Source organism: Drosophila guanche, unplaced genomic scaffold (genome assembly GCF_900245975.1).
Source record: "Drosophila guanche unplaced genomic scaffold, DGUA_6, whole genome shotgun sequence".
Classification (NCBI taxonomy): domain Eukaryota; kingdom Metazoa; phylum Arthropoda; class Insecta; order Diptera; family Drosophilidae; genus Drosophila; species Drosophila guanche.
The window spans coordinates 9689523-9706973 of record NW_022995743.1 but is presented as its reverse complement, the minus strand read 5'-3'; the positions used below and the strand labels follow the sequence as shown (position 1 = coordinate 9706973).

Below are 17451 nucleotides of genomic sequence, written 5' to 3'. Positions count from 1 at the left end.
GATCGCAGAGTGTGCAAAAAGTGTTGAGAGTGCAGGAAATGCTTTGAGAAGCATTTAGCGATTGGCAATGCTTTTCCAACTGCATTAAATTTCAGTTTTTATTTCGTTTTCATCACACAGCTACAGTACCCAGTCCCCGTCCCCCCATCCACCCGTCCCGTACTTATGCAACAAGATTATGATTGAGAGATTACCATTTGAGAAAAGTTCGCGTGAGGCACTGCCAGATGTGAATATGAATAGATGTAACCTTAAATGTAAATGTAAAGAAGAGCAGAGAAAAAAGTACTCCCGAAAATGTGTCCCAAAAAGTAATCAGTTAATGAGGAATTTATGCAAAATATTTAGACACACAGCAGAAGGTTTGTTGAAATGGGAATTATGCAATGAATTTATGTCCTTCAGTTTACCCCCCAACTCCTGTGCATTGTCAGCACTTACAACGCGACCTGAGAAAATTGTTATTCATAATATTAAACCAGACCCAGACCCAGACCAGCCGACCAGGACAAGGCAGGGTAACAAATCCTTGGGGATTGCCATGCCATCGTTTCAGTTGTTCCTGCTATTTTTAGGCATCAAGGTTGGTTTGGAGGAGGAGGAGGAGGATAAGCAGGATGACAGGAGATGGCAAGCAAACTTCCCGTTTCGCGTTGTTTTTTTTGTGTCAAACTTTTGTCCATCGCAGCTCGCAGCTCACCAGTGGGTCTAGAAAAAAGACAAAGAAAGGAAAAAGTTTGGATATGGGGGAGACAATTTAAGCAATAAAGCATACGCAGATTGCTTACGGTCCACTGCTTTCCTTGCTGATAAACCACTCCAGGCTGCTTGTTCAACTGCTTGCCAACAGCTGAAGGGACACACTAATAGGAAGCTTACAGTTTTGTAATGTAATTTTACACTGCCTAATGATTCTCAATTTATGTTGTTCAACAACGGCAGGAATGTTCCACTACGTCACATCACATGAAATATACAAAGAGAAACACACCAAATAACATAGATCATTGGCATTTCGATATCACGTGACTGCGAGGTAGTGGCCAATTCCCGAAACGTTTTAATTCAAAGTCAATAACCTGTAAAATTAAATAATAAGGGGGAAACTAATATTCAGTGGCAGACTTCATAAAGGAAGTCGTCTACAAGTTGCGACTTAAAATATATGTATGCTTCCAACTTTGTTTTTCTTACACCCACAGTTTGCACCATGCACAATCACTTTTCTTCATAATCCGACTGTTGACTGGCTCTCCCTCTTCGCCCTGCTGCTCTTTAATCTGCTGCTGCCTTTGCTTGTCATATAGCTGATTTTTCTCCTGCTCCATCTCCCCGCTATCCACCTGCCTTAGCCAACTGCTAAGGAATTTGTATGCTGTAACGTGAGGGCCTCCCAAAGATGATGTTCGTGGAGGGAGAGGTGAAGCGGCACACATTAGATGCTCTTAGAAGAGATGCAATACCCCATCTTACATTAAAACACCTTGATTTTCAACAGGAAAAGAGATAGGACGAGCTCGCAGGAGAGAGCGAGAGTGAAACAAACGAAGCGGTAACATTTTTCTTGTCCCGCTACCATCCAACTATCCCCGGATTTCTTTTACCGTGTATTTTCCCATCATTTGCATGTTATTAGCCACCATTTGAACAGGGAAGGGGAGGAAAGAGGTGGAAAGGCAAACGGGTTTTAGTTCCAAACTATCAGCATTTGATTCACTAACCTCACCCCCTCTGTCCATGAAGTAGATATGCAAAATCAAAAGTGTTCTTCATTCCTCTACTCTGGCTCTTTCTCATCCTCTTTTCGGACAGCTTTTCGCGCGAGTGGCCGCTTATTAGTATTTGTGCACAGGATGAAGGATTTTCGTGAAGGATTTGCGGCATTTTGCTCAAATATTGCATTTGACAGGGAATGGTGGGAAAAGGGAACCACCACCGCATAAAAGAGAAACGGGAAAGTGACACATTTTGAGGGGATTGGGATTTGGAGCGCTTGATGCAAGCAGTGTTCGGTTCCGTTGCGGACTAAAGTTTGAGTCGCACTCGAAAAATATATTTTATAGCTAGAGATATTTCAAAATGTATAAGAAAAGTTGTTGCAATTAAACCAAAACTAGCATAGCATAGCATATCATCGCAGTAAATTCGTATATGGATGAGTTATAGGAATCAAAAGAAGGTTAAGCTACAACCACAGATTACAGTTCGAGGAACACTGCTCTTACCAAAGCAGTTTAGAGAATCAGCAGTAGAAGGAACAGCTTGAAGCTGAAGATTTTAGTTTCAGCCTGTGCTGAACTTAAAATTGAAGATCATCAAGGTAATCTGACAGTTGAACAGTTTTAGTTTTACTGCGGGCAAGAGTTGGTGAGACACTGCTGTTGAACAAATTATGGCCCAATGTGCAACAAACTGGCCAAAAAATTAGGTTAAACAGAAAAAATAATAACGCACATGGGGCCAGCATGTGGCAACCGAATGTGGCTGCTGCTTGCTTGCTTGCCCGCTGGCCCAGTGGGTTTCTGGTTCGAACAAATTGCCGCAAATTAAGACCGTCGCACAAAAACTATAAACAAAAATCCCCGGCAGGTGGTAGTAGGACCTGGCCAGTCCAGACCCGCCACCAGCAGCAGTTAAAGACATTTTTAAATCAGATTCGATTTGCGTCTTGGCATTTGGCGATTTACGGATTGGACTCTGGCAATTGGCTGGGCTCTCCACATAATTTTCCAATTGCGTAAGCAGACAAGCTGGGAAAATGTCCCAGAAAATAGCCAGCATGTCTGTCATTGGGTAAAATTCCCATCGGGCCAATGAAAACGATTTTGGGATTTTTATTGAATTTAAATTTAAATTCAATTTGGGTTCAAACTTGTATGGATTCTGCTTTAAATAATTGTGATACATTTTGATCTCCTCTTCTTTTGTGCCAATTTTGGAGGTTGGAGTCCTACGGCTGACACTGATTTATGCTTATTTTTTATATCCACGAACGATCCGTTGCTGATCAATTACGGCGCGGTACTGAAGTGCACAAAACTCGACCAAGTCGCCATACCCTTACACCACAAAAAAAGATATATGAACATGTACATACAGTCCTGTACATAAAATGTAATTAAATATATGCCAAACACGAGTGACAATGCAAATGAAAAAGCAGATTGCAAAAAATAGTTAAATTACTGCCCAGTTCCAGTTGCAATGCTCTCCAGGCTCCCCTCTGTTCTTTGTTTCCTTTTGCCACGATCGAAAATTTGCCGAGTCGCCAAAAAATGAGATTAACCCTTTGGAGCCCATCAATCCCAAGTAATGGAACGGAAAGATTGATTGGAATCCATGGATCCACTTTTCCGGGTATGTGTGGATGCTGTGCTCTGGCAAAAATAAAACAAATACATGATTCTGATTAATAATGTGGGATGGCTGATATATACTCAAAACTCGTGTGCCTCGCATAAGATCTTTTTATAATCCATGTACATACATACATTAATAAATACTTTAATAATAAGTAAAGTAATTTTAACTGCTGAACCCTATTGACAGAATGGGTTAAGTTTGTCTACGTAGTCGAGCATGAAAATACCAAGAAAACTCAGATATACAATCATACATACATATTCATATGTATAATCCCTGGGACTTCAATGAAATTTTAGCTTCAACCACATAAAGTGTCCACGAAATGCATTTCTAAGCAAAAAATGCTACAGTTGGACAGTCGCTGGCTCGTAGTCGTGTGAACACACGTATTTACATAACGTCAGTCTTGGCCGCTTGCTTTTGGCATTGGTTTTTTATTATTTTATCTGAACGCACTGCACTTTGAGAACGGAAAAACGTTTTTCAAATTCCCTGGAATTTTTGGTGATTGGATAACAATTTTCTCACGCCGCTATAGCTTCCTGTTATCTCTTTCTCTGTCTGTTATCTAGGGACAGGTACATGAAGTCTGGCCATGAATAAAGAAACCAAAAACCAAGCTAAGGAATTCGCAGACCTCTGCAAATGTACAAGTTATATGAAATGATGACACTTGACTCTGTTAAGATATTCCCAGAACTGGTTTGATCAGCGGTAAATTTTTATTTCATTAATGAATCCTCAAAAATTCTATATCAGAATCTATGATTTGTAGAATTCTGGAGCATTCTCATTTGCAGCACTCGCTTCATTTGGGCGCAATGAACAGCCTTACCATAAGAAGTGGAAAATCACGCTTATAAATGAAACTTTCATCATTTGAATCTTGGAGTTGTGTTTTTTTTATTACAGTTAAATAACATTTTATCAAGCAACAATCTACATGGCGGCTGCAAAGATGAATTAAAAATTAGAACTAACTTAAGTTAATTGGGAAGCTCGTACACAATTATATACAAAATTGTACGATTCGATGTACGCACAAAGTAGGCGTATTTCGGGATGGTCTAGTTCTACTTCTGACTCTGCTTTGAAATTGACAGGCTGGTCGGTTGTAGCTTGACAACCTTCGAGTCTGAGGTGGCCTGGCTAGGACTCAGCTTGGCCATAGAGGAAATATTGACGACACGGCGTACGGCTGCGCCGCCAGGAGTGGTGGATGCTGGAGACGACCCAGCAGACGTACGATTTGCCAGCATCAGCACGGGGACCTGCTTGATGCCTGTGCCAGACTTGATGCTCACATTCCCAATGGGCATCTTGCCATCTCCCGCCACTGTTGTGGACTTTTGCTGCGTTCCCGGGCTGCCACTGTTGATCACCTGAAACTGTGGGTACGTCTTGTTGCCCACGCTAATGTTGCCCGTATGACGGAGTGTGCCCGAGGGTAGGGTCGACGCTGTTGTCGCCGACTTGATCGCCTGCACATTCATGGGTTTTAGGGATCCTGTGGCGGGATCTAGCACGAGCGTACTGCCAGGGCTGCTACTGTTGACAGAGGCACCCTTCGGAGTGCTGCTGACAATGCGTATGGGCAGGCGCTGACCTGGCGTTACCATATTGCCCATCGGCTTCATCTGATTCCGATTGAGAATGACCACCTTGTTGTGGCCACCAATTGTGGTAGTCGTGCCACCTTGTGGGTTGGTGAACAGCTGCTGGATACCCTTGTTGAGGACAATGTTGTTGCCCACTTTAGTGACGAGCGGAGAGCTGTTTGGCTTGGCGCTATCCTTGATTATCTTCTGACTGATAATGATTGGACTTTTGCTGTTGGAGTTGCGACCGGGTGTGGCTGGCACTGTGGATTATAAAGTTTAGGTAAGAAACAATGTAAAGAGCGTATATCCCCCCCGAACCATCCTCACCTATCTTTGGATCCTTCTGTCCTTCGGGTATGTTGCCCTCATTGTCGGCAAACACAATCGGCATATCAATGATGCTCGATAGATCCACATTGCCTGACTGATTCTTGTTCAACTGCAGCATGGTCATGCCGCTGGCATTCTTGAACACCGTATACTTTTGTTGCGGTGGCGCCGCTCCTCCTGTTGATGTTGCAGCGCCAACTGGCGACGCGGTGGCCACAAATTTCGTTGTCTGCCCCGTCGGCGTCTTGAGGGTGAAGTACTGTTGTCCGCCCGCGGTGGAGCTGGGCAGAGTTTTCACAATGCTGCCAATGGTGGCCGCTGTGGTAGGCTTGTTCATCGTATAATTGATCAGTTTGCTTTGAGGCGTCAGGGATTTGAGTTGGACAAACTGATTGGAGGGTATCATCTTGATTTTGGTGCCAGCGGCCAAGTTAACCGTCGTCGGAAGCGACTTGATGGCTCCACCAGCCCCGGATGCGGTCACCTTGGGTATCAGCAATCCAGCAGCTACTCCTGTTAGGGACCCAGATCCAGTTGCCGTTGCAGCATCATCGCTGTCCAGACTGTCATCTAGTATGAATTCAATGGATTGATTTAGTGTCTCTGCGTCGATTACACCATTGTGCGGGATGCCAGAACCAGAGCCAGAGCCAGAGCCAGCTAGAGTGGCTGCATTCGGCTGTGGCAGTGGGCGTGTGCGAGGTCTTCCAACTGGAGGGGGTAAAACTGTTAGTCGGTGAAATGGGGCTGTGGCTCAAATAAACTGAATGTCGTTTGCACTTGGAATGAGTTTACCCTTTCGCTTGGGAGCAAATGGATCAACGAGACGCGATGCCTTCGGCCTGCGGCCTTTTTGTACAGAGATTGAAGATTTTGATTTGCAGGTTTTTGGGGTATTTATGATTTGATTTGGATTGGATTTGATTTGGATTTTAGTTGTACATGCGGGTAGGTATTAGTAGTGGGATAATGATCGAAATAATCGAGACAATACTCACTGTGTGGCACAAACTTGCTCTTGGCATTCGGCATTCCGCTCTCGTCCAGCCCACCATCAACCTTACGCTTGCGATTCTGCTGGTTTCCTACTCCTCCCTTGTCGTATGCCACGCCCTGCACCTTGTATTGGCCGCGCTGTATGCCTTGGCTGGGAAGGGCCGTGGGTACACGCGGACCCGGAGGATCCATCAGTGTTTTGTTCACAAACTCATAGATTTCGTCCTGTAAACGGAATAGCCACTGATAAGAGAACATTTCTTCGAGAACAGGCTTCGGTGGACTATCGACTTACCACCACCATGGCATCCACCATGGATTGGGTGACGCCCTCGATGCGTCGCTTGCTCTTGGGCACTCGCAGGGCATCGTCCGCACTGCCGACGACCACCAGCGAAGTTTCCGATTGCATACGCTCGCGCAGCGATTCCATTTCCTCCTGGCTGCTGCGTGCAGAGTTCTGCCCAATCACAAACAGAATGGGAGCCTTGATGTCCAGAATTCGGTCATCGGGTGCGCCACGAGGACCTCGCAATGTGTTGTAGGCAAAGCCCATGCAGACGACACAGGCCAGGCTCTCCGAGAGGGCCACCTGTAGGGCCAGTGAGGCGCCGGCATTGAAGCCGACCAGGATGATGCCACGTGTAGGATTCTCGGCACGCAGCTCGTTGATGCGGACACGCGTGAGGCACACAATGACTTCGGCCACCTGATCCAGATTTTGATTTGCAATCCTATTGTCTGCGGGGTCATACATAATGGTTAAGATACTCTGTTTTGTCACATGAGGCGGTGGCACTTACTCGTGTTGGGCAATGTGATTTGGACAACCTGACAGATTGTGGCCAGGGAGCGATACCATTTGCTCATCCGTTCAGGCACATGGCTGCTGGCAGGCATATTGGACAGCACCACCATGATGGCATTGTGCGGCAGCTGACGATTCTTTGGCAGAATAATTGGCTCCCAACGCTTCTTCATTACGGGAGCGAGCAGCTCCTGGTTATTGCTAAGCGGCCGACTAAACAGCAGCTTGTCCATCAGAGTTGGCAGCTTGGTTTTCAAAGTTTGCATCATGTCCAGATAGGAGGCCATGTACGAGGGCGGCAGGGACTGCATCAGCAGTGTATGCAGCCACTGAGTGATGCGCTGATCCCAGGCGACGCTGCCCAAGGCCCGACGCATCCGGGAAGCGGACTTGTCCACGCTCACACGACGATGCACAGCCTCGTGCTGGCGCTTATCGTTGGCCAGACGCGCCAACTGATCCATATCGAGTATGCTGCTAACCCGGTCGAACAGTGTCTTTTGTATCGGGCTCCATGTAGATCTACGGCGAGCAAAAAGGGGGTTGACAAACGTCCATCGTGGATGTGCAGCTTTATACTCACTGATTTATGCGTGCCACCCAGTCCTGCTCATCGGAATTAACATTCTTCACATACTTGGAGATTCTAGCGCACTCGTTCATCGATTCCTTGGCGGATATCTCATCGTAGGGTGGGGCATGTGTCTGCTCCGGCTCCTGTTCCTGCTGCGGATATGTATGGCAATTGGTGCACTGCGGCGGATGGTTAACCAGGATGTGGCGTGTGAGTGCCAGGCCATTGGATACCTCGTTACGTGGCACATCGCGTATATAACTGTGTTCCATTTTCTCGCCAAATGACGATTCACTGGGAGCCGAAATGGTGCTGGACTAAAGGGAGAGAGGAGAGACAGAAAATGGGCTTAGTTAGACTGGCTGGGATTTGGTTGCATGCAGTGCAGGGATGAGAAATGAAATATTGGTGGAATGGTTTTTTTTTCCCTTCGGATGAACATGAGACGGAACGATCAGGTGGTAGGTTTGCAGATGGAGGTGTCCTCTATACTCAGTCTTAAATTACACTCTCTGTGGGCGTTGAGGGGGCCGTTGTCACTATCACCGATCCGGGGCTGATGTGTATCGATTGTGTGGGGGATCTTATGGCACTGGCTGATCCCGTGGGAGCCTTGGGCGGCGAACTCATTTTTAGTGCGCCTGAAATCGAGGCGGCACTGCCCAAGGAGCCAGCTTTGACCACATAATACGAGGGTGTACCGACCACCGACGATTTGTTTGTTTTCGCTGTGCCCGTCAGCGATGCTGCCGCCGCTGCTGTTGTTGTTGGTCCCGTTGTGTGTGTGTGTGCGTGTGTTTGGGTGTGTTGTGTGCCTGTGTTTTCCGAAGAACCAACTCTGTTCAGGAATTTACTGGGACTGTATGTTATAATCGAAGATGTGGCCGGCGGGAACTGCACTTTCGGCTTATTGCTGCCGCTTTTGTTTACTGTTTGTTTCATTATTTTGTTGTCTGTGTCTTTACGTTTCGGATTTTGTTTTACTCGCTGCGCTGCCTGAAGTCGAGCTGATGCTTCTTCTTCCACTTGGCTGTACCACTCGCGGCGATTGGAGATTATTGAACTTCTGCTCGCAATTGTTGGCCCGGCGCACATGCAACTACCCACGCATGTAATTCAACTTCGAAGTGTTCGTTTAGGGAAACTACGACGTTTTTTTCAACAGCTTCAACGTGATTTTCGCAATTCGTTTTGTAAAATATGGCGTGCCCATGGCAAGAGTTGCCAGACCTGCGTACTGTGAAAAACTATTGCCCTGGCTTGGTCTGGCAGCACCAGGCTGCTGCTAGATGGGAGGCAAGTCGCAGATTTCCAAATATTTGCGAGTAATGTGAGCAAATTCATGCTAGCACAGGTACACTTAGAACGGAAAAACAATGCGAGGATATACTTACACCATTGCTGGGCGTAGGAGATAGGGGAGCTGTCCTTTCCATTCTGGACATTCGCGGCGGCTGTCCCTCTACCTTGGTGTCGTCCGAAGCAACGTTCTCCTCCACATTGCCGCCCTTTTGCACGAAATTGTTGAAGCAGTCGAAGAACGAAGCCATCACGTTTGGCACAACTGAACAAAGCAATAATTAATTGATGATTGTTGAAAACAATACGGAGAAACATCAAAAAGGCGAGCGTCAAGTCAAATATTCGTACTGATATTCAACTGGGGCTGCCACCATACACACAAAGCCGACTCAGTTAGCCAACACTGCAGCACAGAAACAGCTGATCAGGCGGCGTGTATTTCATTTTGTTTGTAAGTGCATTTGCAGTGGAAAATTTAACAAAAAATCGAAATAAAAGTAGATGCTCTGCCGAAATGGAGGAACTGCAGCAACTAGAGTACCTGTCGCTGGTCTCGAAAATCTGCACAGAGCTCGATAATCACTTGGGCATCAATGACAAGGACCTGGCCGAGTTCATCATCGATTTGGAGAACAAGCATCGATCGTACGACGCCTTCCGCAAGGCACTGCTCGAGAATGGGGCCGAATTTCCAGACTCCCTCGTCCAGAACCTGCAGCGCATCATCAACCTCATGCGCCCGAGTCGGCCGAGAGGCGGCAGCGAAGAGAAGTTTGACTCTGGCAGCGGCAGCAAAGATGACAAGAAATCGCAGCTCATGAAAATGTTTCCCGGTCTGGCCCTGCCCAACGATAAATACAGCCAGAGCGAGGGCCAGGACGAGAAAAAGGACGATAAGGCCAAGGAGAAGCATGCTGTGGGCAAAAAGCCCGACATAAGTGACGTGGACGCAGCCATGATGGAGCTGGAGGCGCTGGCCCCAGGCGAGGGCAAGACCGAGGACAAGAAGGAGCTAAAGGAGAGCAGAGAACGACCCCACAAGCGAAGAGATCGCAGCAGAAGTCGCGACAAGGACAGAGACACACGAAAGCGCAGCAGATCACGCGAGGATAGGGAGCGGAACAGGGAGCGCCGCAGGAGCAAATCGCGCGAGGACCGGCACAGGGAACGACGCAGGAGTAGATCTCGCGACAAGGAACGCCGCAGGCGTAGCAGATCACGTGAGCATCGTGATCGGGAACGCCGCCGAAGCAGATCCCGCGAAGATCGAGATCGTGGTCGTCGCAGATCCAGCTCTCGGGACCGCCACGAGCGTCGACAAAGGAGTCGGTCGCGCTCTGGTGACCGTAGCGATCGTGGCGATCGTCGCCATGACAAAATGCCACCTCCCAACACAGTAATGGCCGACGATCCGGAGGCTGGCAAGATCTACTCCGGCAAGGTGGCCAACATTGTGCCCTTCGGGTGCTTTGTCCAGCTCTTTGGGCTGCGCAAGCGCTGGGAGGGCCTGGTGCACATCTCGCAGCTGCGAGCCGAGGGCCGAGTCACCGACGTCACCGAAGTGGTCGCCCGCAATCAGACGGTGAGGGTCAAGGTGATGTCACTGACGGGCCAGAAGGTGTCGCTGTCGATGAAGGAGGTCGACCAGGAGTCGGGACGCGATCTGAATCCCCTCTCGCACACCCCAGAGGACGATGGTTCGCTGAGGGACCGCAATCCGGATGGTCCATTCAGCAGCAGCACCTCGATGCTGAATCTTCAGGGCAACAGCCTCGACGGGGATGAGAGCGAGTCGAGGAAACGCGTCACCAGGATCTCCAGTCCCGAGCGGTGGGAGATCAAGCAGATGATTAGCTCTGGCGTTCTGGACAGGAGTGAGATGCCGGACTTTGACGAGGAGACGGGTCTGCTGCCCAAGGACGAGGACGACGAGGCGGACATCGAGATTGAGATCGTCGAGGAGGAGCCGCCATTCCTCTCGGGGCATGGCCGGGCGCTGCACGACCTCTCTCCCGTGAGAATCGTAAAGAATCCCGACGGCTCGCTGGCCCAGGCGGCCATGATGCAGTCGGCTCTGTCCAAGGAGCGGCGCGAACTGAAAATGCTGCAGCGTGAACAGGAGATGGAGGCTCTGCCTACGAACCTCAACAAGAACTGGATTGATCCGCTGCCCGAGGAGGACAGCTCTCGCAATCTGGCGGCCAATATGCGCGGCATGGGCGCCGCGCCCGCGGAGGTGCCCGAGTGGAAGAAGCACGTGATTGGCGGCAAGAAGTCGTCCTTCGGCAAGAAGACAGACCTCACCCTGGTCGAGCAGCGCCAGTCGCTGCCCATCTACAAGCTGCGCGATGATCTGATCAAGGCCGTCACCGATAACCAAATCCTGATCGTCATCGGCGAGACGGGCTCCGGCAAGACCACGCAGATAACCCAGTATCTGGGCGAGTGCGGATTCACGGCGCGGGGCAAGATCGGCTGCACGCAGCCGCGTCGTGTGGCCGCCATGTCGGTGGCCAAGCGTGTGGCCGAGGAGTACGGCTGTCGGCTGGGACAGGAGGTGGGCTACACCATCCGTTTCGAGGACTGCACCAGCCCGGAGACGATCATCAAGTACATGACGGACGGCATGTTGCTGCGCGAGTGCCTCATGGAGGCGGATCTCAGCGGCTACTCGGTGATTATGTTGGACGAGGCCCACGAGCGCACCATCCACACGGATGTGCTGTTTGGCCTGCTGAAGACGGCCGTGCAGAAGCGGCCCGAACTGAAGCTGATCGTGACCTCCGCCACCCTTGACGCTGTGAAGTTCTCGCAGTATTTCTTCAAGGCTCCCATCTTTACGATACCCGGACGCACGTTCCCCGTCGAGGTGCTGTATACAAAGGAGCCGGAAACGGACTATCTGGACGCCTCGCTGATCACCGTGATGCAGATCCATCTGCGCGAGCCCCCAGGCGACATTCTGCTCTTCCTCACCGGCCAGGAGGAGATCGACACGGCCTGCGAGATCCTGTACGAGCGCATGAAGAGCCTCGGACCTGATGTGCCCGAACTGATAATACTCCCCGTCTACTCGGCACTTCCCTCCGAGATGCAGACGCGCATCTTCGATCCGGCACCCGCCGGCAGCCGCAAGGTGGTGATAGCCACCAACATTGCCGAGACTTCGCTGACCATTGACGGCATCTTCTATGTGGTGGATCCAGGTTTTGTCAAGCAGAAAGTGTACAATTCCAAGACGGGCATGGACTCCCTGGTGGTCACGCCCATCTCGCAGGCAGCGGCCAAGCAGCGGGCGGGCCGTGCCGGACGCACAGGTCCAGGCAAGACCTACCGCCTGTACACGGAGCGCGCCTACCGCGATGAGATGTTGCCCACGCCCGTGCCAGAGATCCAGCGCACAAATCTGGCCACCACAGTGCTCCAGCTGAAGACGATGGGCATCAATGATCTGCTGCACTTTGACTTCATGGACGCCCCGCCCGTGGAGTCGCTGGTCATGGCCCTTGAGCAATTGCATTCGCTGTCCGCGCTCGATGATGAGGGATTGCTGACGCGGCTGGGTCGGCGCATGGCCGAGTTTCCCCTGGAGCCGAATCTCTCAAAGATGCTCATCATGTCGGTGGCGCTGCAATGTTCCGATGAGATTCTCACGATTGTCTCGATGCTGAGTGTGCAGAATGTGTTCTACAGGCCCAAGGACAAGCAGGCGCTGGCTGATCAGAAGAAGGCAAAGTTCAACCAGGCCGAGGGTAAGTCACAGACCAACAAATGCCACTTGAATGCCATTCTAAACTCCTCTAACTGTTCCACAGGGGATCATCTTACACTGCTGGCCGTGTACAACAGCTGGAAGAACAACAAGTTCTCGAATGCCTGGTGCTACGAGAACTTTGTGCAGATTCGGACACTGAAGCGGTCGCAGGATGTGCGGAAGCAGCTGCTGGGCATCATGGACAGGCACAAGCTGGACGTTGTATCGGCGGGCAAGAGCTCGGTGCGCATCCAGAAGGCCGTCTGTTCGGGCTTCTTTCGCAATGCGGCCAAGAAGGATCCACAGGAGGGATACCGCACGCTGGTCGACTCACAGGTGGTTTACATTCATCCTTCGAGCGCGCTCTTCAACCGCCAGCCGGAGTGGGTGATCTATCACGAGCTGGTGCAAACCACCAAGGAGTACATGCGCGAGGTGACCACCATTGATCCCAAGTGGTTGGTGGAGTTTGCGCCTTCATTCTTCCGCTTCTCCGACCCCACAAAGCTCAGCAAATTCAAGAAGAACCAGCGCCTCGAGCCGCTCTACAACAAGTACGAGGAGCCCAATGCCTGGCGCATATCCCGCGTGCGGCGACGTCGCAATTAATTCAACTGGTGTTCCATCCATCTCCATTGTAGAATTATTTGTATTTTAAACACTTAGAAATAAATCAAATTCAGTTTGATGCTCAATAGCCTTTGCGTCCGCGAAAGCGTTGTCGGTTGTCCAGCTGAAATGGTGGAATAAATACAAGAAGATTTCAATTCTAGCATTGCTTTTCAGACAGCAGACATCTGGGAAACCCACCAGGGAGCGTTTGCATTCGTAGAAGGTGTTGCGCAGCACCTGACACTCGGGCGGAACGTTGTTGTCCATAAGACACTGGCGCGGCGTCTTGCGGTCCACTCGACAGCAATCGCTCTCCAACAGGCACATTTTCAGGTCGGCACGCACTCCGGCACAGGCTGTTTCGTCCGCCAACTTTTCGTTGCCCTCGTAGCGCATCATTTTGGGGCTGACTAGACGTACTTTTTGTTTAAATCTTTCAATTAAAATTAGTTACAAAACCAAATCCAGCTAAGACAACTGTGGTTGGTCAAGAGTGTTGGCAAGCGTCTTGCAGTACTAGATTTCTTTATCAGCTGACGACACGCATGTTGCGTTTAACAGCACTGTTACGAGTACATTTTTGTTGTTTTCCACCCGCACAAAAACATTAAATACTTTGAAATTGTATAAATGTAGCTGCAAGTCCTAGGAAAGACAATTGGCTAACTAAAAATGGCTTATGAAGAGCGCAGCAGTGACGGCAGCAGCTCCAGCGAAGCCCAGGACGCCTATGCGAACATGCTTGGCGGAAAAACGCCGCCGTCCCAGACGCCGGGTAGCACTATGCCAAAACATGTTCCCTTTCCGGAGCACTCTACCACATCGGAGTGGCTAAGCGAGCTGATAATGTGCGCCTTCACTCTCGGCGCCGCCATTGTGCAGTTCATTAACATCTATCGGACGAACTGGTGGCTGACCCAGGCCCACACAAGGCACATGGTGGTGGGTTTGCAGTGCCAAAGTAAAATATTTCGAAAGATTAAGATAGATTTGGTTTGGTTTTACTTTCAGAACATAGAGCTAATTGATCCGTACTTGCGATATCTAATACTCATACTGAATACACGAAGACTGGTCTACTGTGTCCTGCTGGCCAAGGTGAAGGCTAACGAGAAGACGCAGCACATAATTCGCACGGCGATCAAGTACACATTTGGCGGCCTGGTACAGCTGGGCCTGGGTCTGTGTGCTCTGAAACTGTATCAGAAGCACAGCTACATATTGCTGCTCTTCCTAACCTATCCGTAAGGCAGCTTCAAATCAATATTGAGGGTTTGTTTGTGATATGTCTACGTCTCCTTCACACAGGGTGATCATCTATCTGCTCATCTTTGGCTTCCAACTGGAGCCGTTTCTACGCACACGCTTCGAGCTGCCCGGTGTCTACATAAACGACATGCCCGTCCACAGCTGCACCAGCAATGCGGTGCGCATTCGCGAGGAGATTGAGACGCTGCGGCAGGACTTTAACAAGCGATTCAAGCAGCTAATATTCACCTCCATGCTGAATGCCTACTACAGCGGCCTGGTGCCATGCTGCCTGGCCATGAGCGTCAACTACAATGTGATGCGGGCCGCACAGCACTGCATCATTGTGTGCCTGGGTGCGTTCAGTTTGTGCGCTGCATACCTGTATCCCGCCAAGTACAGCGACATTCTGCACCGGGCCACCTTGCACTTGGGCTGCTGGCAGCGAATCGACCGAGACCCGGCGCCCTCGCAGCTAATTGTCGCTGCCAGTGCGTTCACCTGGTCGAAGTTTACGGCCTATGGCCATGGCATTGTGGTGAAGCACAATGGAGGACTCTATCGCAGCCTGGGACTGGTGACGGTGGCCACACCGGGAAATGCCAGCCATGTGCGCTTCTATGTGAGTGGAAGAGGAGGTTTATAGGCCACCAAAATATTTACTTCTCTCTCTCCACAGAAACTATTTCATAATCCCACTGTCATCTATTCGACACTTGCCACACTCCAGGCAGCCATATTGCTGGTGGAGATCGCCTCTCTCAGCGCCGCCACCATCGAGTGGCATTTTGTGCTCTCCATCAGCTTTGTAGCATTCACCAGCATGGGAGCATTCTTCAAGCTAGTCCGAGACTATCTCATAACCAAGGATCTGTACAAATCAGAGCACGGCAGCATCCCACCCGAACGACCATTCAAACTGAGTCTTAGATCTGAATTTATGTAATAATAACCACGACATAGACACAGCCATTTAATTTCACTATTTGCTGCTGCTGCTGTTCTCACTGGCGATGGCAGCGGGAGTGGCGTACACCCAAGAGCTGCCCTGCTTGTGGTCGCGTATCTGGATGCCATGCTGTTCCAGCAAACTGCGCAGCTCATCGCATGCGGCCAAGAGTTGAGTGTTCTTCTGATGCCCGGATATCGCCTCTCGCCGCAGTTTGCCGCGCATGGACAGGACGTCCGCTATCAAAAGAGCGGGGTCCAAGCCACCACCACCCACAGCAGGGAGAGGTGTCTTCAGTGCAATTCTCTGCTCGGTCTCTGCCAGTTTGGAAATGCCAAAGGTGAGCATGGCTCGGTTAATAAAGTTGCCGGCTGCAGTCAGGAGATCAAGGCAATAGGCCGGCTCCTCCACTGCATCCGCCTGCTGCTCATTTATGCAGCGACTGATGCTGGTCATCTGATCGATCAGCACGCTGATGCCACGCGCCGTATCGAAGTCATCGCGTAGGCTGTTGTCGAACTCGGTCGCCATGTGTGCTATCTGCGCCTTGAGTGCTCCCTCATCCAGTTTCCGAATCGGCTTGAGGAACTGTGTGTACGCGCTGAGATCTGCCTGAAAGTTCTTGAAGCGCTGCAGCGTCTGGCGGGCAGTCAGCATCAACTGCTCGCTGTAGGGCATGGGGTTGCGGTAGTTGGACAACAGGCAGGCCATTCGAAACTCGTCGGCGGTGTACGTGAGCAGCATCTCGGAAATGGATATGGCGTTGCCCAGGGACTTGGACATTTTATTCTCGTCCCCCGCTATGTTCAGCTGGCCCGTGTGCATCCAATAGTTGACCCACTGGTCGGTCTGGTAGCGGACACAGCATTGCGCCTCCTCGTTCTCGTGGTGGGGGAACCTAAGGTCTAGGCCGCCAGCATGGAAATCCAGTTGGCTGCCGAAAAACAAGCCGGCAATGGCACTACATTCGATGTGCCAGCCGGGGCGACCCTCTCCGCCCCAAGGAGCCGCCCAACTCGGCTCGTCAGCCTCCTTCTTGGCCTTCCACAGAGCAAAGTCCGCACTGTTCTGCTTGAAGAGATTCGACTTTTCCTCGCTGCTCAAGCCGCCCAGCCGCTGCAGCTTGCCGTAGTGCGGGTAGGTGGACACGTCAAAGTACACGGAATTGTCCTCCGTCACGTAGGCCTGCGATTTACCGATGAGTTCCTCAATGAACTGTACGATCGCGGGCATGTTGCTTGACACATGGGTGCGTATGTCCGGTGGCTTCACGTTGAGTCGCAGCATATCCTTCCTGAACTCTGCCTCATAGCTGCGAGCCATGCCCAGCCAATCACAGCCAGACTCGCGCGCCTTTCGGATGATCTTGTCATCCACGTCTGTGATATTCATGGCGGTAACCAGATTGAACTTGAAGTAGTCCCGCAGGATTCGCTGAATGATGTCCACCTTCACATAGGTGCTGGCATGGCCCAGATGCGCCGAATCGTACACTGTGGGCCCGCATGTGTACCAGGTGACCATGTTCGGGTTACGCACCACAAGGGAAACTTTCCGGCGCATCCCATTGTTGTAGACAGTTATGCCCGTATGCTGGCCCACGGGCTTCTGCCAATGATACGGCGGTGACTCTGTGGCACTATCGCTAAAGTTGCGGCGGATTGTCTTCGTTCTCAAGGTCCGCCAGTACCAGGGTCTGAGGATCATCTCGCTGCTGAAACTGAGAAGACAGTGAGGGTTTGGTAAGGGTTTTGGCGAAGCCATCTCACTTACTGGCTCAACATGTCCTTTTTCTCAACTATTTTCTACGAATTTTAAAAACCTAAAACTATGTACAACAACAACAATCAACAATTGACTCGCCGGGCGAGGTTGCCGGACCGTGTGAATCCGGTTGGCTTGGCACGCAGG

General features: G+C 50.5%; 5 protein-coding genes across 14 annotated transcripts; 2 read left to right on the top strand and 3 right to left on the bottom strand.

The window, feature by feature from the left end:
- Window positions 1-1278: 1278 nt before the first annotated feature.
- Window positions 1279-17419, bottom strand: LOC117591796 (cysteine--tRNA ligase, mitochondrial). 2 transcript variants are annotated; one of them, XM_034285103.1, is made up of 2 exons: window positions 15559-17319; window positions 1279-1290 (listed from the first exon to the last, which is right to left on the bottom strand). In XM_034285103.1, exon 1 carries the CDS (start codon window positions 17302-17304, stop codon window positions 15574-15576), a length of 1731 nt encoding a protein of 576 aa, XP_034140994.1. In that variant the 5' UTR covers window positions 17305-17319; the 3' UTR covers window positions 1279-1290; window positions 15559-15573. The 2 variants fall into 2 exon arrangements, with proteins under 2 accessions (XP_034140994.1, XP_034140996.1); XM_034285105.1 differs by lacking the exon at window positions 1279-1290 and having other exon boundaries at window positions 15518-17260; window positions 17314-17419.
- On the bottom strand, window positions 4284-9331 carry LOC117591771. Of its 9 annotated transcripts, none has more exons than XM_034285098.1 (8): window positions 9070-9331; window positions 7685-7992; window positions 7097-7623; window positions 6589-7034; window positions 6296-6518; window positions 6093-6146; window positions 5295-6023; window positions 4284-5227 (listed from the first exon to the last, which is right to left on the bottom strand). In XM_034285098.1, the coding sequence occupies exons 1-8, from the start codon at window positions 9223-9225 to the stop codon at window positions 4440-4442; spliced, it is 3231 nt and encodes a 1076-aa protein (XP_034140989.1). In that variant the 5' UTR covers window positions 9226-9331; the 3' UTR covers window positions 4284-4439. The 9 variants fall into 9 exon arrangements, with proteins under 9 accessions (XP_034140989.1, XP_034140990.1, XP_034140975.1 ...); XM_034285099.1 differs by having other exon boundaries at window positions 5295-6008; XM_034285084.1 differs by lacking the exon at window positions 9070-9331 and adding an exon at window positions 8183-8890.
- On the top strand, window positions 9395-13426 carry LOC117591761 (ATP-dependent RNA helicase DHX8). Its single transcript, XM_034285076.1, has 2 exons — window positions 9395-12729; window positions 12793-13426. Exons 1-2 carry the CDS (start codon window positions 9492-9494, stop codon window positions 13338-13340), a joined length of 3786 nt encoding a protein of 1261 aa, XP_034140967.1. The 5' UTR covers window positions 9395-9491; the 3' UTR covers window positions 13341-13426.
- On the bottom strand, window positions 13367-13851 carry LOC117591804 (cytochrome c oxidase assembly factor 5). Its single transcript, XM_034285113.1, has 2 exons — window positions 13542-13851; window positions 13367-13464 (listed from the first exon to the last, which is right to left on the bottom strand). The coding sequence occupies exons 1-2, from the start codon at window positions 13740-13742 to the stop codon at window positions 13423-13425; spliced, it is 243 nt and encodes an 80-aa protein (XP_034141004.1). The 5' UTR covers window positions 13743-13851; the 3' UTR covers window positions 13367-13422.
- On the top strand, window positions 13906-15559 carry LOC117591797 (transmembrane protein 39A). The gene is made up of 4 exons (XM_034285106.1): window positions 13906-14285; window positions 14355-14587; window positions 14652-15213; window positions 15271-15559. The coding sequence occupies exons 1-4, from the start codon at window positions 14016-14018 to the stop codon at window positions 15535-15537; spliced, it is 1332 nt and encodes a 443-aa protein (XP_034140997.1). The 5' UTR covers window positions 13906-14015; the 3' UTR covers window positions 15538-15559.
- Window positions 17420-17451: the final 32 nt, after the last annotated feature.